This window comes from Homalodisca vitripennis, chromosome 1 (assembly GCF_021130785.1).
Source record: "Homalodisca vitripennis isolate AUS2020 chromosome 1, UT_GWSS_2.1, whole genome shotgun sequence".
NCBI lineage: Eukaryota > Metazoa > Arthropoda > Insecta > Hemiptera > Cicadellidae > Homalodisca > Homalodisca vitripennis.
The window spans coordinates 56,281,674-56,309,618 of NC_060207.1; the positions used below are offsets into that span (position 1 = coordinate 56,281,674).

General features: G+C 32.4%; 1 protein-coding gene across 5 annotated transcripts in view; it reads right to left on the reverse strand.

Moving 5' to 3' along the window:
• LOC124361892 (far upstream element-binding protein 1) overlaps positions 1 to 27,945 on the reverse strand; it is a 140,223-nt gene that overhangs the window by 95,148 nt on the left and 17,130 nt on the right. For 4 of the 5 annotated variants that reach the window (XR_006922403.1, XM_046815958.1, XM_046815979.1 and 1 more), the window contains exons 2-8: positions 24,175 to 24,244; positions 23,814 to 24,023; positions 20,106 to 20,235; positions 16,944 to 17,058; positions 13,048 to 13,128; positions 4,218 to 4,283; positions 157 to 327 (exon numbers count right to left, since the gene is read on the reverse strand). Coding sequence is in view for 4 of the 5 variants with exons in the window: in XM_046815958.1 (XP_046671914.1) it covers positions 157 to 327; positions 4,218 to 4,283; positions 13,048 to 13,128; positions 16,944 to 17,058; positions 20,106 to 20,235; positions 23,814 to 24,023; positions 24,175 to 24,244 (843 nt within the window). In the remaining variant the exon portion in view is untranslated. The remainder of the gene's footprint in view (positions 1 to 156; positions 328 to 4,217; positions 4,284 to 13,047; positions 13,129 to 16,943; positions 17,059 to 20,105; positions 20,236 to 23,813; positions 24,024 to 24,174; positions 24,245 to 27,945) is intronic. The other variant, XM_046815970.1, reaches the window with a different exon arrangement.

Consider the following 27,945-nt stretch of genomic DNA (forward strand, 5'->3'; position numbering starts at 1 on the left):
CTGGTAAAAGTCTGCAGTATCAGAACAGGTTGTGAGCAAATAGCCTGGCAGCAAAAGGGTTAATTCATTGAAACAGTAAAGTACTGAAGTTATTTATTCCTTTTTGAAATTCCTTCAGAATTTTTGAATTTGAAAGTATAAAGATTAAGATCTTACCTCCACTTTCTGTGGATCTCCTGTTATTCGAAGAGGTTTCTCATTTTCTTGTGAAGGTCCATCTTGAATAACGACCATTTTCGCTCCAGATTTTTCTTGAAGTTGCTTTATTGTTTCACCCCCTTTGCCAATAATTAAGCCTACTTTAGGACCAGGTACCATTATTTCAACCTGAAAAGTAAAAACCATTTATTGTGCCTGTTAAGAAATTACAATAATTAGTTGATTATGAAACATTTCACAAAATTATATTATTTATAACAATTCCCCTTAAACTACACACTTACTTGGAATATCTCAGTTCATTATATATTTTATGGTAGCAATGTAAATACAAGAAAGATTTTAAAATTTGGGATTAATACTTTAAAAGCTTAAGCCTTTAACGTGGTAGTTTTATCACAAGGGCTTTCATGGTTTTATATAATTATGTTCATAATTTAATAATAGATACTTACTAATTTAACACTTTGTAACCTGGGCCCTTAATACATATTTCGGCGTGGCTCCCTGGGGGTTTTATGATGCTTTTAAAAAATTCTGTGTTATTACAGTAGTTATGCTATATATCTTTTTAAAGATATACATACATACATACTTTTTTTAAATGTATACAAATATAAAGTTTTTTTTCAAAATAAAATTATTACATAATATTGAATGATATGTAAAAAATACAAAAAAAAGTTTTAGCTACATAGCTTGTTAGTTCAGGTAGTTTGCCTTAGTGTGGTAATTTTTAAAGCACAATGGTCTGAATCAAATACAGGATCTCGCACATTTTCGTTTAGATCGTTCATAAAATCAATATTTGGTTCCAGGTGTGTATCAAAATCATCGTCACTTTCTGACTCGGAGTCAAACAAGAGATCGCGAATTGCATCACTTTTGATTTCATCACCAATATTATTTAAGCTAAAAAATAATAAGTAAAGAATATAAAAGAAAATCAACGGAAAGTCGAGAAGAAAGAACAAAGCGAGTATAAATACAAAACAAAACACACGGATAACCTCACATTGCTTGCATTTGCCTTTACTTCATTCAGTAAGAAACTTAAGTTCTGATTATTTACAAACAGTTAAATTCACATTTAGAATACATTATAATAACATTTGCTTCAGTATTTGTCGGCAAGATTTGTAGAAAACTTAGTAAGACATCACCAAGACTCACAATACACTACATGAAACACTTCAAAGCAAACTGACAGTACCGACGATCAGCCGCGGCGCCTACGATCAGCTGTGTAGACTCGCTTGTAGTACGACGAAAAATATACGTATTTCATTACTAAAACTGACCCAGGGATCTCAAAACCAACAAATACTTAATACAATAACTTAGACAACCAATGAACATAATCAAAATGTTTGAATCCAAAAATAAGATAACTGAGCTAATAATACAATTAAATAACATGACCCGAGCTATACTCGGGCGTCGGTAGCGGGCACTGCCGACGCGGCCCGACCTATACTCGGATTTAGGGTACAAAGTGTTAATAATTAAACTCAAGATATAACACATCAGGTTTATTTTTTTTCTCTTTTAACCATTCCCATGCTGATCTGTCAAATTTCACCTAAACAAACATAAGAATGATATTCCAAGAAGCATTCTTCAAAGAACTTTTACAGCTACCTTGAATAGCTGCAGCAGAATCATGATGCCCCAAAATAAATGTAGAAAATATGAAGTTAACTGATACAGAGGTTACTGAGATGCAGTTAATTTACTATATAAAAAATAAGTAGACACTGGTATGAAATAGTATCTTTCACTGTTGTCTGTGGAATACAAGCATTATTAACATAATTATATCAATTACTGGCTCTTAAATATTTTTTATTTACCATTAAATAATACAAGAATAATATCATGCTATGACAAAAACACAACTACTGAATAAATAAATTCACAAATGACTGTGGTTCGTTAGGTAGTAGTTATGGACTAATGAAACAACACGAAAGGCTCTCATGTAACGTTTGGTTGGACAATTTTATATAACAGTTCAAATTGTCCAAACGATCGACACATATGTATATGGGGAAGTAGTTCCGAAGATTAGTTGATAAAAAAAAAAAAAAAAAAGTGAGATTTACACTAGCCGTTATCCAACCAATGCCGCTCTGACAGTGAAAACCAATTTCTGTGGGGAATTCAGCCGGCTAATCGTCTGCAGACCAGTGACAATATTAGTTGAGACAAAGTTTGAATGTTACCATGATATTAAAACATAATGTCACTTTGTAATCTGATGAACAATCGGACCGTGGTGAGGAGCAATCTTTCACAGAGAAAACCGAGACCATCAGTCGGCCAACATTAACTGTTCAACTGATTGTTGCTATATGAATCTTACACGACATAGGGTAGGATTAAGCAAGATAAATTGGAGGAAACTTTAACGTTAGTTGAGGCACATTAACACATTGTCGATCAAACACTCTGTCCAGGGGCTACGTAAACAATTGCGAAATCATCACCCATACATCCATACTTTGCCTGGAGGAATGTTTAAAACACATCATACTGTTACAAATGTTTTGATGTTTCTACAGCAAATAACTGCCAATAAATAAATTTTGAAAATGGTTTTTAAGGTATTTTGAACATTTTTTAAAGTATATTTTAATAAAGAATTAAAATACCTTTGTGAAATACACTTTTTGCTCAAAAACTTGTACACAAATAAACCTTAAAAGGATAACATTTTATAAACATTTTGTTTAATTTGGTTAACTATTTTAAAAATAATTAATTTAATAGTAAATAGTGCATACAGAGAACCATATACTTAACATATTGAGATAGGCCTATGGTCATACAATGATTTGCATTCCTTATGCCCAGAGAAAACAATTGGATAATATTTACATTAGCCACCTTATCTATAATGATCTAAAAAAAACTATCAGTTTCTTAAAATAGTATGTCTTAATTTCAAGAAACAATTTCTAGACAGTCTTGATCCATAATTGTAAAAGAATTTATAATATATTTGAAATGTCATGTTATATCCAAAATAGGCCAACAATCTAGGGGGCCGATGGGAATTGGGCTTTCTGAGTGGGAGAATAACAAGCTGAGGAGGGGTAGGCATTGGAAGAAATAATCAGGATACCAACATTCACAGGAAAAAAGCACAAGGCATTTTAGAGATGAGACGGCTGCCAACTGAATATGAGGATAATGTACGAGTTAATCGGTACCTCTTCCTCTTTTTCGCCATTTTTGCAACAGTTTCTACCTCTATGGGAAAGTTTCATTATAGTTTTTCCTTTTTGTTTTCAGTCTTGATTACCAACACGCATCTTATTTGCACATCTCATTATATTTTTCCAGTTTCTTCATTGATAAGATTTTTCTGCGTAGTACATTTTAAAATAAATACTTTGTTCTTTGTGTTTTTTAGGTGCCATCAGCAATTTTGTTTTCGAGTTTTGAGTTTGGTTTCTCGGAAACTTCTACAACAATGGAGTTAACTCTACCAAGTAGTTTGATATTGTTAGAATGAAAAAGTCAGATATTTTGTTGATTTTAATCATAATCATAATTTTTATTGCCATTAATCACACTTCAACATAGAATTTAACGATCTTTGTCTTTGTGTAACAAATGGAATGACCATTCTCCTCTGGGTTTCTATTCCCTGGTACGGTGTTCAGAGAGAGCATCCCAGTAGGGCGTTTGCAAAAAGTTCACATTGGATGAACTGAGCACTTATGTGATCTGAGTTTGAATTTAGGTACAATATCAAGGATGATTTTTTTTGCTAGTACAGCAAGGTGGTACCGAAGCCCGCACTGATGGCCAGGGACATATCGGATCAATAACTATTCTGTTATAATTTTATCTATTATTTGGGATTTCCTCCCTTTTATATCTGTTACACTTCTCTCCTAAACCTTTATTCTTATATTTTAAGTTGAAATTTTGACAAATAGTGTAAAGTAGCTAAAGTGCCTACAATTTCCCATAGGGTTGATAAAGAAATCGGAAACACCTTGTTAAACTAAAAGAAAATCACAAATAATACAAATTAAGCCACTTACTTGTGTTTTTCCAAACTGGAATGGTTGTTTATTAGGTGGTCCATCTTCATTTGATCGATCACCCATCTGTGAAAATAAACTGTTTTTAAGTTTGTTATTGATGATTGAAGGTTTGAAAGGATATCAGGATTTTGGGGATTTGTCATTGTTATATGTTACAAAAAGGCATTACAAAAATGATATGTGTGATTGTGATTCTTGTACTCGTAACGTGTGTTCGGGACTTGCATTCTGTGCAGTGGCAACGCCTGAACTGGACTCGAAACATCTTTCAGGTACGTTTTCTTTCCCTCCTATTATTCTTTCAGATTTTTATTTTTGTATTTATGAATGCCTCCTCCCACCTGACAAAGAGGATAGATTCCAATCCTCGAAACGTTGTTATACCTTTTATAACACATAACAATGGCAAATGTCCAAAATGCTGGTATCCTTCCAAACTGTTATACTCGTGAGCAGGAACACTAGTTTCAATCAAGACAAGAAATACAAGTTGTATTTCTGTTAAGAACCTGTTAAATGTAATCACCTTTTCTGTATAAACATTATTTTATGATTACACAACCACAGGTTTAATTAATTTAAATAAAATTTGTTTATATTTTATAGTCTTAAAAGCATAGATATAAAGAGCTGACATTGATTCTCTTGTTAATATATTAGTAGTTTATAGTGACAATACTTATTTCAACCTTTTCTGCGACTGCAGTTGGATCAGTACTGTAATACTAAAACACAAAATTACTATATGACTTGTACTATAAATTTAAAGACTTGAAACAACCCATCTTAGTTGTCTTTTGCAGTGGGTTTCTCAGACCTGTTTATGTACATATCTTTTCTTGATCAGGAAAACAAAGCAAAATCAACTATGGCACAAAACATACTAAGACCTCAGTAAATTACAATGACCATAAATATACACTTTTTGAAATATTTTCTTGATTGTGGCAACAAGGCAAACTCAACATTGGCATCGTAAATATAATGCATTTAAACCAGAAGTGCACATACACGTGTAAAGCCATAAGTAAATGCTAGTATAAATATAACATTGCACATATCATTCTGCTAATTACGACCAAAAAATGTTTGTGTTGATATAATGGCAAAAAACTGTAAAAATAAAAATTACAGTACTCTTAACATAAATCAATTTTGAATTTCTTTAGTGAAATTAAAAAACAAATTGAAGAATAATTTTAAAAGATTTTGGAAATGGGACTACCTCATAACTTCAGAGCATGTTTATGCCATAACTGCATGCACATACAGGATGTAAATTAAGTTCTGATACGCCTGGATATATTCCAAACGGATTGAGATATTAATGTAAAATCTTAACCATACCTATTAAAAAAATACTGTTAGAACTTTATGAAGGATAAAAACATGTCCCTCTTTTTTCTTTAAGGGGGTAGAGGGAGGTCACTTTACATTTTCAAATTGCAACCCATATATTGTGACATGTTATTTGAAAGGTAAATTCAAAATAAACACTATGACATCAACAAAACACCTCTACAATGATCCTAGCAAACGTTATGGGCAAACAACCCCTTACGTCTAAGGGTGTGCTACTCTCTTAGGACTGTGAAAAGGGTAACTTTATAATCATAATATCTAATTATGTTGAAACTTGTAATAAATTCTTCTAATACTAATTGGAAATTAAAACTAAAATTTACAAGATAAGAAGTTGAACATTTGAGTAGTTCCCAATATAATTAAATCATTTACTCAGAATCAATGGAATATTAGGCAAAGCCCACTAAGCTCTCATAACATACACAATAATTTGTTAGAACACATCATTTATTGAGTAGAGAATATATTATAAACTCTTTACAGTACAACCTCATTCATCCGAATTAATTGGGACCGGAAGTAATCCGAATAAACAATATTTTAAACACAGAATCAGTAAAAACACCATTGATTACAGATAATAAGGAGTTAATTTGTTACACATTTTATAACAGTAAAGAGAGGATTTAGTTTAATTTTAAAGAATTACAAAAATCCCTGTAATTATACAGTGATTAATTGGAAAAAAAGTCATTAACTCCGCCCGACTCTTTAGTTTAACACTGGTACATTGATTCTTGAAAGTATCATTATACAGATGTTTCTATGGATTAAGTGTCAATAAATTACAATGCTAATCTTATAGAAAACTCAAATAACAAGACAAGTGTAAAACAGCCTGGTTCATTGCTAATGATATTAACAATACAGTTAAATAAATATAAGTCGAATTGGGACATAAAGGTCCGTTATAAGTCAAATGAAAAGAACAGACAGTAAGGATTTCTATGGACTATCTAGCAATATGTTGAAGGAAATAGTGGATCATGTTGCAGAACCACTTACCATTAGTATTAATTAATGCCTGGAGCAGGGTGTACTTCCTGATAATCTGAAAACTTCCAAAGTAATACCGGTATTTAAAAAAGGGCCTAAAAAAGCCTGGCAAGTTTACGTCCCATCTCGCTTATTCCAGTCTTTGGTAAAGTAATTGAGCACATTGTCTATAAGCAGGTAAGCCTGTACTTGGAATTGCATGGATTTTTATCTTATCAACAGTTTGGCTTTAGGCAAGGTAGATCAACAATATCTGCTATTGATGCTTAAGGGAGGGAGATTCTCAATGCTTTTGAGTCCAAAGAGTATGCCTGGGCCACTTTTATTGACCTAAACCGTGTTTTTGACTGTGTTGATCATAGCTTGTTGCTTGAAAAGATGGAACAGTATGGCATCAGTGGATCTACAAACCAATTTTTTTAGATCTTATCTGTCTAAGAGGATTTAGACTGTTTATCTTGATGGCCGGTGGTCTTCAGCTAGGGAACTTAGATGGGGTGTTTCACAGGGGTCTATATTGGGCCCTCTTTTGTTCTTATAATAGCAATAAATGATTTACCTATAAATATTCAACAGTCTAAAACTTGTATGTACAGTATGCTGGTGACAACAATTTTCTTTCTATTGATAAAAACTTAATTGATTTACAATTACAAGTCAATAATACCTTAGAACTAGTTTCAAATTGGTTTTCAGCTAATAACTTACTTTTAAATAATGACAAAACTAAATTAGTTCTGTTTAGTCTTAGGCCTGTTACAGATGATATTGAGTTTGATAATTGTGTTAAGTTTTTAGGTGTGTACATTGATTGTAAGCTGTCATGGGCAAAACACATTGAACAAATATCCACTAGGCTATCTCGATTTATCTATTAACCCTTATAGCGTCAGTATATCTTTTCACGACTTCAAGCAAACGGCACAATATTAAAAAAAAAAAAAAATTTTTAATGTGTAAAGTTCATTTTTATTTTTACTTTCTATAATTATGGTAAGTATAAAAAAGTAAAAATTATCTTGTACGTACATATATTTATGGGACATTAAATTGTAGATATAAATAAAGTCAAAATAAAAGGCACACAAACTTTTATTAGCTAAACTATAAACATTACCAGACAATTATATAAATTACACTTGTGATAAATATAAAAAAGAAATGCATGATTGTAAATACACAACTAACCTAATAGTGTTCTTTTATATAAACAGAAAACACGACGAAGGATACCGACTCAGGGATGGTTAGACACGCACTACCTGAAGCCAAACTGCAAACAAAAGCGCGCGCGCTGTACGGCGTCTGTGCCGTGTGGCGGGGAGTGTCTAGACACCGCGTCTATTGTTTCAAACAATGTAACGCGACAGCTATATTTTGACGCTTGACATAGGTCAATAACCCACACACATGGTTGACGCATACCGTTAGTGACATTGATCGGATTTAAAAGGAACTTAAATTTGCTATAAACGCAGTTTTGTGTCGATGCGCCGTACCGCGTCTTTGCCGTTTGGAGATAGTTTGTCTATGCGCCATACGGCGTCTGTGATGTTATAAGGGTTAAGACGTCTCGTGAGTTGTGTTCCTAAACAATACATTGTTACGGTTTACTATGGTCTATTTCAGTCAATAATTAGCTATGGTTTAATTTTCTGGGACAATTCCAGCAACCTCAAAGATATCCTTTTGATACAGAAGAAGGCTGTTCGAATAATTACGAAGTCTCACTAACTGGCTAATTGTAAACCACTTTTTACTAATTTAGGTGTTTGAACTGTTTTTAAATCTATATATATTTTATTTATTGTTATATATTCATAAAGATATTTTATAATATAATGTAAGGAATTAAATCCATGCAAAATCTACAAGGCATGGTACTCGTGTTGATGTACCCTTCACAAGATTAGAACAAATTAGATCTCGCCATACTATAATGTGTACTAGACTATATAATAAGTTACCACTCTCAAACATGATTTCTCTTTTAGTCTCTTTAAATGTAAGTTACATAGATGGCTGGCTGCTCATCCCTTCTAAAGTATCAATAAATTTTTAATCATAGAGGAGGCATTATAAATTCTCTGTAGTGGCAGGGTGTTTTAGGCCAACTGTTTATGTATTTTTCTAATGTATATTACTACCTCATCTAATGTTCCAAACTTAACATATTATACATAATTTTTTTATAAAATGAACACAGAAAAACATGTTCTACAGAAAAACAAATTATTTTCTTGTCATAAATTTTTGATGCGGCAAAAAGATTTAAAAAAGTAAGAAAATAAAATTTTATCCTCGGATTCCATTTTGTACTAGACAAGCATATTTTAAAACAATTCTAATATATACATTGTATCTAGAATTTATTGGTGATATCAGAAATATATTGTTTATATGACTTTTAAAATCCATATTTACACTTTTTATGTTTTTTTTTTTACGGAAATTTACCAACACACTTATTTTTGATATACAGGGGTAAGACATAAAGCCAATATATACAAGACATATAATGTATTCAATACGCTAAAACCATTTTTATGAATCATTTTGGTTATAAATCAACTAAAAAATAAATATAAAACCCATTGATGTTACATACCTATATGTACAATATATACGAGGTGTGTTCAAAAAGTATCGCGAATTTTGTGTATTTTCAAAAATTATTTATTTATTTGTGAATATCTATTTTGTCCCCTTCAAAGTAATCCCCCTGGGATATTATACACTTGTGCCAACGTTTTTTCCAACCTTCGAAGCACTTCAAAAACTCATTTTGTTGTATCTTGTTCAGCTCTTCCTTCCATGCTGTCTGTCTCTATCTCGTCAATCGTTGCGTAGCGTCGTCCTTTCATGGGCCTCTTCAGTTTCGAGATCAAGAAAAAATCAAAGGGGGCCAGATCTGGGGAATACGGTATCATTAGTGTGTTGTTTTTGGCCAAGAAGTCGCGAACAAGCAGCGATGTGTGAGCAGGGGCGTTATCGTGGTGTAAAATCCAATTTTTGTTTTTCCACAAATTCGGGTGTTTCTGGCGGATTGCTTCGTGCAAATTGCGCATAACTTGCTGGTAATATTCCTTATTCACCATTCTACCTTGTGGCAAGAACTTATGATGCACCACGCCCCTGCAATCGAAGAAAATTGTAAGCAAAACTTTCACATTCGACCGAACTTGTCGTGCTTTTTTCGGTCTTGGTTCGTGCAGCAGCTTCCATTGAGATGATTGAGCTTAGGTTTCCACGTCATAACCATAAATCCACGATTCGTCACCATGACCCGCTGGAGCAAATTCGGGTCGTCGCGGACAGATTCCAACATCTCATTAGCAATGTTCATGCGATGCTATTTTTGATCGAAATTGAGCAATTTTGGTACGAATTTTGCGGCGACCCGACTCATGCCAAAATTATCGATTAAAATTGAATGGCTTGAGCCAATGGATATGCCTAGGTCATCGGCAATTTCTCTAACGGTGATTCGAGGATTGGCCAATACAATTTTCTTCACTTCATCAATTTTTTCGTCTGTTGTTGAAGTGCTCGGGCGTCCGTCACGCTCTTCGTTGTTCACATCTTCGGCCTTCTGAAAACATTTTGTACCACCGATAAACGTTGCTTTTGTCCAAAGTAGCTTCTCTGTATGCCACAGTCAACATCCGCACACTTAATTTCGTTTTTCACACAAAACTTGACACAGGTTCTTTGTTCCATTATTTTGAATAGGTAAAAATCTAAGACGAACCAAAACACGTGCAAGCAAAGCAGCTGTCAACAATTAACTGAACATTCAAAATGGCCGAAATTGTCAACATAAGTGAGAGACATGTACCAACATAATGCCACAAAAAACAATCGAAATTCGAATATACGTAACCCGTGAAAATTCAAAATTCGCAATAATTTTTGAACACACCTCATACAAGTGTAGAATTCAGCTCCTCAAGCAGTTCTCTCAAGTCACTTAACCTAGCTCTAAAGTTTTCACTCATTTTATCACAAATTATTTACAAAAATATGTGTAATAAACTATTATTTAGCCCATAAGTAATAACTAGCTGAAATAAACTCCAAACTATACACTTACAAATGTTGTGCAGTAACAACAACCGTCAGTTACAACTGCAAGTGCAGGTCAGATGTCTGCTGCACAACTGTTTATTTATATCCATAGAGGATATCTAAAAATAGTATAAAACCTAATGCAATAGTTATTAATGTAAAGTATGATTCTTTATCTTTCCAAATATATGATTTTTATCACAATCAGATTATATTTACTCCTTCAAAAATAATGTAATGCGACGCAACGTAATCAGGCCGGAATTCCTGTGCTGCCACTTAGATGACGGCCAACCGCACCATACGTCCGGCACCTGCCACTTTTAAATTTAAACATGCCAAATTCAGAAATAAATGTTTTGTAAGTCTGTTAAATACGTAAGATTTATCTATTTTATTTATTGACTATTTATTTTAGTTTATTTTTTTAGTTTAAGATTTTATTTGATATTTATCAGTGTTATTTTTAATTTAAGAATTAGGTATAGCAAAAATGATGTTTTATATTATCAATTTACACTAGTCTAGTCCTATTTAAGTACTATAAACATTAACTATGACAAGTTATGATTTGTAACATAAAATTGACAGTGTCGATTGCTGTATGCCTACAGACAATAGATTTTGATTTGGTCAGACCGTCGCTGATAATACACAATTAACTGTCTATAGCTACACCATCTCATCAGACTGATTCATGATAGCTGCTCCTGGTGTTTCATTATCAGAATAGTTTTTTTCTGTCCTCTGTTACTGTTTGACGTCAAAGCTCATGATAAAAATTCAACATTGGTCATCGCATTTGGATACTATCGTCGGTCTGTAGTCATTAATTTACATTTTCCAAATTTACATTATTTTCAACTCCTTGTAGGCCTACTATAATATTGTTAATCAGTTATTATATTATATACTCTGACCACCAACATGCGTTAAAATAAAAACAAATTACACCGGGACATTCAACAAAAACGGCTTATTCTTAAAAGAATTTTACTCCCTTCACTCTGAAAAGTGATTCGGATAACCCAGATGTCTCGCTAGATAAATGAGGTCCGGATAAAAAAGGTTGTACTGCATTATAAATATCCAGTAAATAAAACCCATATTTAACAAGTGATCACTAAGTAACTGATTTCTTAATGTGCATCAATGTCCATTGCAACACAGTTGTTAAAAAATGTGTATGAATCATAATGACTCAAAAGCATGTTTACACATGGCAGTAAAACACCTGGTTTCTCTTCAACCATCAATCAGTAGTTTTGTCTCTACAGTGGTGCGATATCATACTGTTTGAGGGTATGTGGTGAACAAAACCTCAGAATAAATTCTTACAGTGAAATTAACACTTAAAAATATAAGTTGTTAAAGACAATCTAAAGTAAAAATTTGACATTACTCCCTGCACATTAATAGCAATCATTAAAAGAATGTACTTCTTAAACGGTTAAAGTGGACAAAACTTTGCACAAGGACTAAGCAGAACAAAATAACACATAAATATGCAATACTTTTTCTTAAATTCATTACAAAATTTATAATGAACTATTATCAAAACATTGATTGTGTTTTAACAGCTTACTTTTTTAATATATAAAAACAAGTCAATAATTCTGTAACTAAGCTTTTATTACTAATAAATCGTATATGGAATTTGTGAACAAAATTCTTTTGCAATTATACAAGTAAAAACATGTTTTCATATAATATGAGGTATCCTGTATATCCTGAATTATTTAAAAACATTATTAATATTTAAAGTGAAATTAAAAACTAGATAACTAAAATATTTTTCAAATAATAAACTATTTCCTTGATAAAAACTTAATAGCTATTATAACATTGTCATTTAGCAAACCTTATATTTTTTGCTGTTAAGAAATAACCTTCACATCGCTGGGAATAAGGTGACCAAAAATGACAACCAGATCTAGGGTGAAAAGATGAGCATTTTTGGTTCTCTCCCTCTGGACATGACATTGTTATACAACAGAAATGTATGATATGAACAATTGGGACTATTGCACTTTACAGCTATAATCAGATAAATAAAATACAAATATTTTGTAAGATGGTTATTTTTACATACATTACTAAATTGACTTAGCTGATCTTGTACTAAATGTTGTACGGTGTAGAAGTACAAACCCAAATGAAGAGTCCACTTTTGAATACAAAATTTAATCTTTAATTAGCAAAATAAAAAATGAATATAGTAATAATGTTTTGGTGTAAACTGATTAGACTAAACATTCATTGAGTTACGTCATTTTATTAAAAAACTTAAGTCATAGTACTCTGAATAGTTCTCAACTTTTAATTTATGACTGTTGGCTAAAAATATATTATATAAACAAATAATTAACTGATTTTAAAAATGAAACAATAATCTCACAGTAAGGGATGGGTCGGTTCCACCTCTTATTGGTTCCGGTTCTTCTATTTCAGTTCTTGGTTCTCGGTTCCAGTACTGGTTCTAAAAATAAGTAATTTTTCTATAAACAGATACGTTCAAAACAGTTTTGTTTTCACTCTATTGTTTTTGACATTTAGTACACAAAATAAAACTGATACATTAATTAAAAATCAGGTGTATAAAAAATTGTAGCAATTCACTCAAAAAACAAACCTGTGAATAAACATATTTGAAGAGCAATTGTTGTAATAAGTGAGTTAAGAAACCATAATTTAAAAGAATACCTTAAGTTAATGTACATTTTTCTAGTGAAATTTTGCTGTATCTGGTAATGATCAAATACAGAAAGTAAAAATCATATTCTGAATCACAAATAAGATTCTAAATCTAAAAAATACATATTTCAAATTCTTGAATTTAAAACCTAAATTGCTTTTTTAGCCAAAGGTTAATTTAACCCTTTGCGTGCCACGGCGACGATACATCGTCGCCAAAAACCCTTGCGAAAAGTGCCACGACGACGATCTATCGTCGCCGACTTACTGTGCGAAAAGTGCCAGGCGACGATCCGTCGTCGCCGTCTGTTATCGTAATTTTTAACGCTTTATTTTTCATGAATTCTTTTCACGAACAATATTGTTTTATTTGTTAACTATCCTGCAATAGATAAATAATAGTTCACATAATACTTTATATTAGTGAAGATAAAAAAACACAGAATAATAGAAGCAACAACAGCTGGCGGTGATCAACCGGGCGCGTAACATCGTTGCCGCGTAAACAACTCGCTACGTATAGTATGCGTAATATCTAAAGTAATACGTTCGGTCACATGGTTGTGTATACATCGTTTTGAGGTTAGGATCTCTAAAATGATTTTGTTAAATTGATATCTCCCGTGCGTGCGTGCGTGCGCCCGCGAGCGTGTGTGTGTACATATTTTTTGGGAAAATATGAAGACTATATATTAGATATACTTTAGAACCAAAGGATAAATGTAAGTAATGCATTAATTATTTTTGTTTTAGTGTTGTGTTACCGGTACTGAAAAATGATTTTTTCATTATGTACATAATTTCAAGCATTGTTATGTAACTATAGTAATTATATAAAAAAGTCAACCATTATTTTTTTTCACATTAACAATGTTATAAAGAATATTAAAAAAATTCTTCCCATAGTAAAATTGTTTCTTATTAATTTGTCAAAAAAATAAAAACTAAAAAATAAAAATTGCTTTATACATTTTTTGGTTTTGACATGCCAAAACTAATATTATTTTATGGTGTTTCATTTGTTTTGTAACATTTTATTGTAATACAATTTTTTACAAACATTTTGATACCTCTTTCATAAAAATAGTATGAAAAATAAAAAAAATATATTCTTTTTCCGGAAGCCCGGTAATATTTCTTATTATTCCCTGGCATTTTTCGCATATGACTTGCAATATAGTTGCTAGTGCATTTCTTTTGTACTAAATTTTTTGCCTTGTGGCATTCAAAGGGTTAAATAAAGTCATCACCAGACTAATTTCTGCCTTCATGAACAATTGGAGACCGCCCTCAAACACAAAAAGTAATATAAGAATAGAATTCTAATTCATAGGTAGTATTTGCAGAGGTTCAGGAAAATAACTATATTTGAACAACTAAGCTATATCTTCTACATTTTTCAAATTTATAAACCATCCTATCATAAAAAGATAACATACATATAATCTTATAGAAGATATATTTTTACAACTTCACAAATTACAAATATTAGTCATTGTATGTTTGTTTACTTCTAGGTTGCTGATATATGCACATACTAACTAACACTACTCAACCAATATTGTGTCTCCAACATTTTTTAGGCTAAAAGTCCCTTTTACTATCTAATCTGGTTTAGCTTTTTGGACGTAAAATCTCATTTAAAATACCAATAGCTTTTTAAATTTAAGTATCTTAAGTCTTTTTGAAATCACCATCAACCCATTTCTGGCACCAAGTCCTATATTACTTGTCCTATAACACTGTCCCATAATATAAAAAATAATCCAAGAATGCCAATCTATTATAAAGGGATTTGAAAAGAGGTTCAGAAAAATAGCTATACTTAAAAAAATAAGTTATACAGCCTATCTTCTACTTTAATTTGATAGATCATAACATAGACTTCCGGAATATATGCCTTTAATGTCATGTACATCTAAAGTTTTTATAAGAAAATATGAGAATATGCTAGAACCATGTATAGAAGTACATATAAAATTTATTTGAAACTTAAAATGTTAGAAAACGTTCATGATAAAAAACCCCTATTAATGACAAGAAATATAAGCAATAGCTTTATTGTAACTAGAGGTGGTGTGACATTTAATAAAATATTTATAGCTTAATTTAAAGAAGATATAATAATACAACTACAAAAATTGAGAAGTAAAAAAAGATTAGTGACCATCTGTTCACTTCCCATTGAATAGCTAACATCCACTATGGACGCACTATATGCACAAACCAACGTATATTGTACAAACATAAATATATAAAGCACAATAATTGATTAATTAGGTTATCTAACTACGGTTCTTCATGAACAAAGTACAACAAAATCAGTTTTACCAAACAGTTATTTGAATACTGCCGATAAGTGGTTGTCTGTAAATAGACAATCTGACTTGAGGCAATGCACCAACATAAATATAAGAAATATAAACTTTACAAATTATTTACAAAAGTAGAAAATATTAATAATTAGGTTGTCTATTTGATCATTAAACTGCAAATTATGACAAAAACATGTTTTATCGATTGGTAATTTACTTACTGCTGATTTGCCACTTTAAAATAAAGTACATGTACGTGTACAATGGCTATAAACACACACAAATTTTCTTGATCATGAAAACAAGTCAAACTCTATATTGGCATTGGAAATATAATTCACTTGAACCAGAAGTATACATACACGGGCAAAGCTTACGAAGAGCATGCGAAGCTGCGGAAAACATCTAGTACAGTACAAATGTTCATATTGGACATGCTAAACATACAATCTGGCACAAACTCACAAATGCCAAAAAAATCTTTATATGCTCAACTAAAGGTTTAAATAGTATACTAGACCAAAGAACAACCGACTACTCATTATTCACTTAAAAGTAAAGTAGTCCACTTCTACTCCCGTCTGGAGAAATATGAGCTACAGCTAGGGGTAGATACTGCTACCTTCTTATTCACAACAAACCTAGTTATAACTTTTAAAAATTTAAACCTTTTATATTTACATCACCGATTGATTTGTTAATGCTGCAATTTAAAATTATATAAGGAAACAATAGATGCATTTTCTGCCATTGTGTCCTTGCTGCAAGGCATTGAATGGTGACAGGTATTGTTAAAATGTGCAGCTTGTCACACGTGACTTCACTACCAAATGACCACCTCTTTTTCTAGCATGCTGCTAAGTTGAATTTAATACTTTAACAGTGTTAGTTTGGGATATACAGACTGCACTAGCACAGAAAGGCCTTATGGCACAGAAGCTAAGAGTGTCAAAGCACTGATTCTTAATGCAAATTTATCAAAAACATACTCATGAGAAAATACAAAAAGAAGTATGTGCTACCAAACACAAACCAACTAAGTTATTCATATTAACTTAGTTATGAATAACTTAGTTCATAGCTTCTGCATATAAAGAAATATTCTATTTAATTAAATAGGTAAAAAGAATGTAAACTCTGTAATTTTTGTCCTCAGTACTAATTGGCCAAAACTGTATCGTCACTTCCCTCCACAGAGGAATATGCGAGCAAGGATGATCTTAACATCATTGGACAACTTGAGTTGTGTAGTAAATTACATTAGTGGGTAAACATTAAAACTTACATGTGGTACATTGGGTGGTGTTCCTCCCATATTCATATCATCCAAACGTGCACCACCAGTTCCCTCAGTTCTACTTCTTTGTTGTACAATTGCACTTATCAATTCCTTGGCCCGACTGAAAATTTAACCAAAATCAGTAAAACAATTAGTTAACAGTATTTTTGCACACTAAACATTTACACACACATACAAGCCAAATATTACTCACTCTCTGACTGATTATTCCATTCCAGACAAAAAACAATGTTAGAAAACCTGTAATTTTGCATGATGGTATCTCTCATTTATTAGATGTGCAGCAAGGTGCTGTCATAAGAAATTTCTGTAAGTCTCAGCCCTTTAAGATACTTCCTCTAGACATGAAAAAATATAACTTTTATTATAGTATAATTTTAGGCAATTTAACCCTTAAAGCGCTAATTTAAATTACTGTCAAACGCTAAGACATAAAAAAAATATTTTTTTAAAATTTCCCAATGCTAATTTTTGTTTCATATTCCTTGGTATTACCTTTAAAAGAAAAATGATAAACATGTAATATTACATATTTTTGAGAATTATATACGCACGAAACATTTGAAATTTTGAATAAACTGCATTGGAGGATAATGTATATAGGAACACTATTTGACAGATTAGATTACATTTATACAGGTTATTTATAATGAGTAAATTGTAACTGAAGTCTCTGTATAATTATTACATAAAAATAAATTAGTTCAGTATAAGATTTTGAAATGTAATAATATGAAATTCAACACAAACTTATTTATACGATAGCCTACAAGGGAAATGAAACAAATATTGTACTTATAAACCTTATTTATTTAGAATAAATAAACTGGAGTTGTATGGTGAAACTGGTATAAAATACAAAACAAATAATTGAAAAAAAATATTACACATAATATACCAAAAATGCGCTCAAACTACGTTGTTCGTAGTAAAATGATAAAAGTTGGAAAATCAGTTCACGTAAAAACAACTTAAAGTAGCAATACAACACATACTTTGTGTAGTATTTTGTAAATATATTAACCTTACACAAAAACAAAACACAAAAGAAGAGTTGCAATGAACAGCCAGTGACTGGTGATTTGGCGCATAAACAAACTCACTGCATATAGCAGTCTGTTTACACTAGTTGTGTCATACTGTTGAGTTAACCTTATGTTTTTAGGTTCAGATCTTTTAAGTACTTACTTAAAATTGATATATTAATTAGTTTTTAAAATTTTTCTTTGTTGTAAAGTTGTTCTTCAAGTTTAAAGATGGATTGTGACCATCTAACTATAAGTGAAGTTGATAGACAATTGCTAGCGATTTTGTTGTGCGGTGATACTGACAATGATTCTACCTCTTCATTGTATATATTTGACAATACTGATGAAGACCCGACGTACACACCAGAGCAGGACACACGACCGGCAAGATTTATGAATCGCAATTCTCTGATCGTCAACCTACGATTTATTTATTAGGTTAACCTAGGTCCTTAACAAGGCCCTATAGGCCTACAGTTGACAGGCGAGTCTTTAGTGACAGCTCTTCCGAATCAGAAAATGATGAAACTAATGAAATTTGGCAGTCAATCAATGAGGTGACACCAATTTTATTCACGATTTTTGGTATTATGAGATACACTCCTCCCTTGACTGCATCTCCTATTACATACATTAATTTTTTTTTAAATATACTCCTAGAATTATTATCCTTACTGCCACTAGAAAATTCTCAATTAAATTTTATTAATCTTACTACAGAAACAATAGAATTTAAAAGAATGTTTTTTTTTTTAATATTCACATTGTTATCTGTAGAATATCTCCTTGTGCAACTCACTATATGTATTGTTATTATAAGAAAGTCCCAGAATGATACACTAGTTGTTGTCTTCAAGCAGCATATTTTTAAGATATAAAAAAAAATAGGTGCTAAATGCTACGTAATAAGTGTTATATATAAATTTTTTGTTAGAAACCAAATATGCACTTACTAGAGTATTGTTTTTTTTTTATTTGTACATAAATTAAAAAAAAATGTATTGTACAATTTTCGTTTTCCAAGTTTCACCCATGTAACTTTCACATGATTTGAGATAACAAGATACTGTAAATATAAGAAATATACACAGTTTTGTAGTGAACAAAATGATTATAACATATATACACTTATTTACAACACAAGAAATTTGTTGATATAAATGTAAAGTATGTATTACTTTTTTTTGGAAATACACATCTATATCGGTGTTTGATTAATTCTTTGGGCAAGAGAAATATGAGATAATGATGAATTGTTTTGACTATCACTATCAATTTTCACAACGCAATTCATATTCCACCGGTTTAAATCATCCAGCCTATTTGACAACAAATCTGATAAAGAAATATTATCATAAAATTTATTTGCCAATATGTCACTTTCATCAACAAAACTAACATTTTTATCATCCAATATTTCACGTATATAATTTGAACAAGGATCGCCCATTTCACAACATAAAAATCAATTGTAAACAACTAGGCTACATAATAACCTAGCAACATAGAATGTCAAGTACGTGCAACACGTCACCAGCTGCTTAGTCTATCAGCTGTATGCCGTGCGGCCGCATTTGGATCGATATTAGCTGATGAGTACTATTACTAATATAAACTATAAAAAAAATAATTGTTGTTTATGAGTACAGGATTCGACTGGTGCAAGTTACATCTTTATAACTTAAACGGTTTTCATGTAATAATAGCAGAAAGTTGACCAACGGCAGTGCCGTCTTTATCAGTTAACAATCTGTATTGATGAACGTCTGTGCCATCGATCATCTGTCGGAGGGTTAACAAGTCACATAGAATAAACTCATATTCTATCAGACTTTGTAATGTTTTATATCAAAAACCCATTCATTATTAATTATAATGATAATTACCAATTATGTGTACATTTTATTTCTAGCACAAGATGATTTGGTTTATAAATTATTAATAAGCCATCTGGATTTACTGTAAATTATTATCTGTCAAAATATTTATATGACAGTTAATTTCCGATTCTGATTGCGTTTACAGAAACTTTTAGCATTTAAAATTGAGTATCGTTAAAAACTTGTTAAAAAAATATATGTTTTATTAACAAGTTTATTGAGGTTTAAACTCTTGTTACCTTATAGATTGTGCATTCCCTGTAAGAGTGCATACTCGCTCTGGTTGGCCTCCTGAGTCTGGGGCCATCTGTATTTTACAGCCAGATTCTGATTGTAACCTGCTGATCTGCTCTCCCCCTCGCCCAATAACTGAAATAAAAATTAAAAGAATACAGTTAGTTCAGGTCTTAAAAGAGAATGTACTATATAAATTCATCACCACATATTGTACCTCCAAGTAACACAATAGTTATAACCAGCAGGAATCACTTCTGGATGGTTTATACATTCCAGTTAAACCTACCACTGGGCACAACAAAAACCAATTTGTCACTGAAATCTGGACAACCTTATGGATGTCAAGGAGTGGCATATCACTAACCGCAAATGTCGAAATTCTGGGGTTCAAGGGCAATTCAATAGGTCTAGTCTACTGCGGAAGATGACCGTTGGAGTTGGTGGGGTTTGTTCCCTAACCTCTGAGGCTCTTGCTAGCCTCAAAAGGGTGTGCCACTCCGTCTGCTTTGACTGGAGGGACTGGTTCAGAGCTGACCTCCCATTCTTCCAGGGAGACATGACTAAGATTAGTGCTCTAATTCTTCCTCATGGATCTCGATAGGAGGTGGCCCCAACCCCCTAATCTTACCCATCCTGAATATCCTGTCACTCCGAAAGCAACGCTAAGGTTCTTATAGAACTAAGTGCAATTTATAAGCTTCTTGTCCTAAAAGAACAAATAAGGAAAAAACAAAACAATTAATTTCTTGAATCTCAACGATCAAAAGGAAAAATACCTGTATATTAAGGTTATCCAGAAAGTAACCACCATTTTGAAATATACAAACTTTAAATATTTCATTTGGCAATGGTTCACCCAAGTCAGATTAAACTACTCAATACATTCCTAATGCCACTACTGTTCAAAAAAACTCACTATTAAATGTACGATAAATTACTTAACAGTAAAAATATTGAACATAGGCCAACCAGCAGTTTCATAAAAATTCAATCAATTCACTAAATTTATATAACACTATAAATACTTATCTATACACACTAAGCAATGACAAATCTAAAAGATCAAAATTAATAGCAAACAATATACTAGTATTGACAGTGGTCTAATAACAACTGAGAAATTAATATGGCAACCAGACGATGTAAATCTTATCAACTAGATGAGTCTGTGATTGTGCAACACACCAAAAATAAAATACTTGTTTATCGTCTTCAGTGATTATACTGTTGCTGATAGTTCAATCAATAGTGGTAAAATTATGTAAACTGTAATTATCCCATACAACACAGATTTATGTTAAAATTTGGAGTAGGTTCTACTTACCCTCCATTTCAAAATATATCCTTTGCTGAGGGTTGCTCATTATTTTAGGGATGAAAACCACCCTTTATTTGAAAAATTTATAAAATTTATATTGGAGCATGTATACAATTGAAATGATATTAATATCAGTAAAATAAACATCAATTAACAATTTTTAATATAATTTATGATTTATTTATCAGTTTCGGCCCTGTTAAGAATACACTCTTTTCAATAACGACAATCACGATCATGTAGAACATAAAACTCTTGACAGAGAATTTAGACAAACATACGTAATCTTTGCATGTTCAGAAAAAACTGGAACAAATCACAAACGGAAATATGAACGTCTAAGTTAAAAACTTTTCTAAGGGCAAATTTAATCTGACCATAGAAAGTTTCATGGTCTAATATGAAACCTTGGACCATTATCTTATAATTTTTATGTTTTAGTCAAAACAAAGTAAAAATAGACTTGCTGTGAGAGATCATATTACAACATAGTTAATGTATTGATAATCGCTTAAAGCCAGTTGCTGAATTAAGGCTAACTGGACAATGTATGAATGAAGATGGAATACATTGATGAATAAAACTGTACTAAATCAAGGTACACACCAATGTCTACCCACATCACTTCTCATGCATATATCGTGATTACTTCTAAATCAAGGTACACACCAATGTCTACCCACGCCACTTCTCATGCATAAATGGTGATTACTTCTTGGATAACCTATGTATATTATTGATTCAGAAAGATATACTCAGACAAATTAGTGATACTATGTAACTCCAAACTATAAATGAATTTTGTTAATTTTTCAAGTTGTAATCAAAGCAAAAATGTTATGTAGGAATATTTCAGTACGAATTTCTGTAAAATTAAATAGAATAATATTATAATCTACATAACTACAAGACTGTATTAATTAAAATTAATTCTGAAAAATGCGAAATCTACCATTTTACCCTAATTTTTAATTAAGCAATGTAAATAATAAACTGTTGACGATTAAATCATTATCATTTTGTCTCTAGATTATTCCATTGTAATGGGATTCAGCAAACATCAATTTCTATAGTTTTCCTTGTGAATAAATTAATTATAACTATCATGACCTTCTTCTTCTTTGGAGCGGCCTATTGCCATGCACTTAAGCCTGAAGGACCTTTTGCGCACCCCTGAAGCACACCATGAGGCCTAAAAGTCTATGAATTCAGCAGTCCCACAAACCACCAAAAACAACCTATGAGGTCCTCTTGGGGAAATTCACCACCCTTGTCTTAACTACCAAAGATTGCACATCGCTCCCTTGCTATTGCAAGACAATCAAAGAGCAGGTGTTTAGCAGTTTCCTACTGCTCATCAGTTACAATTACCTAATAGTTGTAAATCAAGCCTTCTTTTAATGGCCGCCATTTCCGACATGATTGTCCATTTCAGCTCAGGTTTGCAGCATAGTTCTATACTAAAAAAGACCTTTAATTTAATATGCATACCAACCTATGCTTACATTTAACATTTTCTTCCGACTCCAAGCAGACCGTTCCCTGTAGTATTTCAATGGATATGTTATATTACATTTTTATCTCCAGTAAGTCTTTACCAAGTTTTGTTGCTTTACCTTAAATCGTTTCAAAAATATTTATAAGTCTCAGGACTTATTGGACACCTTGTGTATATAACACTTCATAACACTAGTCAAGTAATCATACTTAGTAGTATAGTAGTAAAAAGAAGAACTTACTGTACTTCACAAGGGTTTAAACTCGTGTTAATAAGTAGGATAGATCAGTAAACTGATAGGGCGCCCATTGTGGGAGAAAGAAATTACCTCCCATTTCATATCAAACTCCACAGCATAAAATAACTTCCTTAATGATTGTTTGATGTATTATCTCTTCATCTTCAAGGACAATTTTTATTATTTAGATCCATCAAATGATACAGGTTCATAAAGTTTTCCCAAACAATTACATAATTAATTATTTAATTTACTGGGTCCAATTTAAGGGTTTAGACAAAAGAACATTTATTGTAGACAAAGTATGACCTAAAATGGAATGGATTTAACAGTGCCGAAAAGATAATTAATTTCTGCATTTGGTGACATTTGGCAATGGTATATGAGTCCATTGTGTAATTGGTTAAAAATTACAAATTTGGTTAATTCTCTAGACCACAGGTTAAGTAAGCTTTCAAATTTAAATTTTTTAAAGCGTTTACCAAACTCATTACATGATAGATAAAGACCTATAATATATAAAAATCTGTAGTTTAGAACTTCCTCAATACACTGGTAAAATAATCATCCAGGCACCTTGCAAATAAATAGTACTTTTATCCAAAAACCCTTGGTGAATGTAACATGCACTTCACATACTACTAGGAACAACTTACTGAGGCCGACCATCTTGTCGGGGACCCTTATGTCTTCACTGGTGACGGGTCCGAGAGCGAGGCCGGGCACACCCAGCCCCTGGATGCCGGCAGCCGCTGCGGCCGCCACTCTAGCGGCTACCGCAGCCGCCTGGGCTGCTGCGGCCGCAGCAGCACTCGACCCGCGCCCCGACGCACTGTCACTGGCCACTTTTTTGGCGTCTGGCCCGTCTAAAACACGGAGAATCAAAACAGAGTTATTTTGCATGTAGAAAGTTGAACGAACTTAACATAAACAAATCTGCGCAAAAAAAAGAAACTACTAGGCCTTTGTCTATCTTACTTTAATCACAATTTATAGAGATTTGTTAAATTAATTTACCAGAGTTATCTTCCAGAGGTCTCTTGTTTCCGGTTTCACTTGAAAGGCTAGGATTGATTTTAGCAGCAATCTGCAAACACACATGATTTATCTTACAATCATAATCACATAGCAGATATAATAGACAACAATGAAAACTGATACTTTAATTTTGTATAAATAAGATGGTTAATATTAATTCACTTGTGTAAAAACAACAGGGGAAGAAGCGAATAAATCTTCAAAGTTTATTTAGACTATTGAAAAACACTAGCAGTTACTCGTGGCTTCACATGCAATTTTGTAGGTTTTGCACCTGTATGAGCACTTCTGGTTAAAGTGAATTATATTTCCAAAGCTAATGTTGAGTTTGCCTTTCTTCCCGAAAACTAAACTTCCCATGCCAGTAATTATGGAACTGAATTTTTAGAGGGTCAGATTTACCGTCAAGATAAGGGGATGGCAATGGATACTCCACTGTCTCCTATTTTCGCCAATATCTTTATGGAGGAATTTGAGCAAAAAGTTTTGACTCCAGCTCAGTTCAAACCAAAGATTTGGTGGAGGTATGTGGATAATACCTTTGTTATTTTTCCTCATGGAGACACTGAATTGAATGAGTTTTAGAATCACATTAATAGTATTTCTCTCCATCTGCCTCACAATGGAAGTGAGGAAGTCCAAAACAAGGTTCCTGTTTGGATGTGTGTGTATTAAGAGATAGGGATATCCTTACGACAATTGTTTTCCAAAAGAAAACACACAGGAAAATATTTATATTTAAATTATCAATCAAACCATCAAAAATCTGTCAAAGAAGGAGTGGCATACCGGTTCTTTGATAGAGCAAAGAGCTTATGATAAGATAAAGATGGATTAAAAGAGGAATTTAAGAAAGTTGAATCAATCTTAGACGAAATGGATACTCTCAATTAGTAATAAATAAGTGCAAAATAGTAAAAAAAAAAAAATAGTCATAAATTTGCGTTTATGCCAATCCCTTATGATTATCAGAGAAAATTAGAAGAGTAGCTAAAAAGTACAACATTGGAACCGCACTTAAAACACAATACTATTAAAAAAAAGTCTCATAAAAACAAAACCAAAAAAATGACACTGGATTCCAAAAACTGTGTTTACAGTATAACATTTAGTTGCAATAGGGTATATATAAGAGAGACAAAAAGACCATTAAAAGTAAGGATAAAAGAACACAAAGAAAACACAAGAAAGGGTCTCACAGAAAAGTCAAAAATTGCACACCATTGTTGGTCCGAAGCCAACATAATACATCGGGAACCACAGTTTTTTAAAAGGAAATTAACACATTCGCTGCGGGGCACTGTCCAGACAGTTACGCGACCAACCCTGCAGCGCCCGGCTATTTCGCCTGTTATATGCTTCAATCTTGCGGTAGGTCTCTGAAACTTTTCAAACTTACTTTCTGTTAACTCAGTTCCGCCTGGAAATGCAGTTCAACTGTCCGGACAGTGTCAAAGGAACATACGACTTTTGGCTTGTTTATAGCTGCTATCTAGCGGACAGTAATTAAATGTTGTTCCTAATTCCTCGTTCCTTTGGTTATTCCTTTGTTGAATAAACAGTGCACATTAAAACCAAGGCTTTGTTTACGAGTGAATAAATTACTTAGTAATTAGGTCAGACCAAATGATGGCCTACTACCCATCAGATCGAAAAACTCTTCACTGGTATAAGAAAATATTTGCACACTTTCTCCAAATGATCATGACAAATGCCCACCAGCTCCACAATATGTACACTCCTAATTCGCAAGCCATAAAAATGTTGATGTATGCATTTCGACTTCAAGTTTTGGATTTATTCCTCCCTAAGAAAGAGGAACCAGTTTTACCATTTCTAAGATCTTGGCATACAACTACAAAACTCAGGCTTCGTCCTGACAGCAACAGGTCGAAAATGAAAACATGCAGAGTGGGTACCAGGGAGGGCAAAAGTCACAAACAAGATATGTTTGCTTGGCATGTGTGGGAGAACCATGTCTAAGCATTGAAAAATGCTTTGACATCTTCCACCAAAGACTGTAAACTGGTTATAGTGTAAATAGTTTTTGTATGTAACAAACGGGCTCTTACATTATCCTTTGTAAAGAATGTGTTATTTTTCATATTATATTTATTCAAACAATATATCTCTTGTGTTTTTTGTGTTGAATAACTACGCAACAGCGCTGTTCCAGGCAAAGCTACTATACTATTATATGCTATGTGCGGGACCACTGTCCGGACAATTCCGTTGCTTGAAGACATCCAGTTAAAATCAAGGTCATGTGGGGCATTTCTGGTCCTTTTGGATATTACTCATCACAACTGGTAAGTTATTACGATTCTTTATCTACTTAACCCTTTGAACCCCAGACCAAAATATTGATGGTGGAAAAAACGTACCAAAATCATTTGACCTAAGAACTACCGAGAATCCCCGGAGCAGAAACAGCTGTTTTGCATACTGTTTGTAAAAAAATTAATACTTTTGCTATTTTTTATGCTATTGTCTTGTATTACACACCAAAATGTCCAGAATGAAATTGTATACACAGAAAAAGATTAGTCTGAAGTATAAAAAAATGTTTAACAGCATTAAAATAATTTTAAAATATATGTATATAGATTTTTAGGCAAAAAAAATTGATTTTAAGATTTTTTAATTAAAAAATAAGAAATATTTTTACCATGGGCACCCACATTTTATTTTTCTAAAATTAGTTTTGTGTATGTACAAAAAAAATTATATTGATATCTCTAAAAATAAACTTTTTTTGAATTTTTATATAAAAGTATGCGACTTGTAAAAACCTCTAGGCGTACAACACAAAAATCACTGATATTACCTAAATAAATAAATTAGTAAATAAATAAATAAAAAAAATTAGTATTTTAATAAAATACATATAAATATGTATTAATACTCATAAAATAAGTATTTTACGATTTCAAATAAATATGTATTAAACGCATATACCATGGCGACGATATTACGTCGCCCGGGGATTCTCGCAACTTCATTGGCGACGATACATCGTCGCCGCGGGGATCTTCGCATATCTTCTCTCGGCGACGATATTTCGTCGCCTGGGGTTCAAAGGGTTAAAAGAATGCCTATGCCAAAGCAGACCACTGTCCGGACAGTCCCTGCCATTACTTACGCGTTTTTTCCCCCTTGGGGCGGCCTACTGCCATCTTGTTTTTTGCTGTGATGATCGCCATTTGCTACTGGCCTTTTGGTAAGTCGTAGTAGGTGGTTGATCGACAAATGCAGACGTATTGTGACCTGTATTCTGTAGTTCAGTTTTAATAATTAGTGTTGTGTTTAGTTTTCTATTAAGTGCACGTTTAAGAGTTAGTGAAGTTGGACACAACATGGTGGTTGTGATTCCTGGCTTATGCGTGCCACAACGCTCTGGTATGATTTGTTTATCTTAACCTAGTTTGTAAATACGTGTTAGGTTAGTTATTTACATGAAGAAGAGATCAGATTGCAAATCTCGAAACATAGTGTTACTGATTTTTTGTTTCACTGAACAATGGCAATGTCCGGAAAAATCCTTTCCTTCACAATCCTTTCATCATCAAAATAAACTTCAAAGGACATTAGAATACGCTTTTAATTAATATTTCACAAACTTACGAGACCAAGGTGGGATTTTATCGTTACTTTATAGATCACTGGGTCACAGCCCGTAGGGATTTTCGAAATAAGAATAGGCCAATATTCATCCCAGGGACCCTAAGAATGTCCATGTCAAATTTCAAC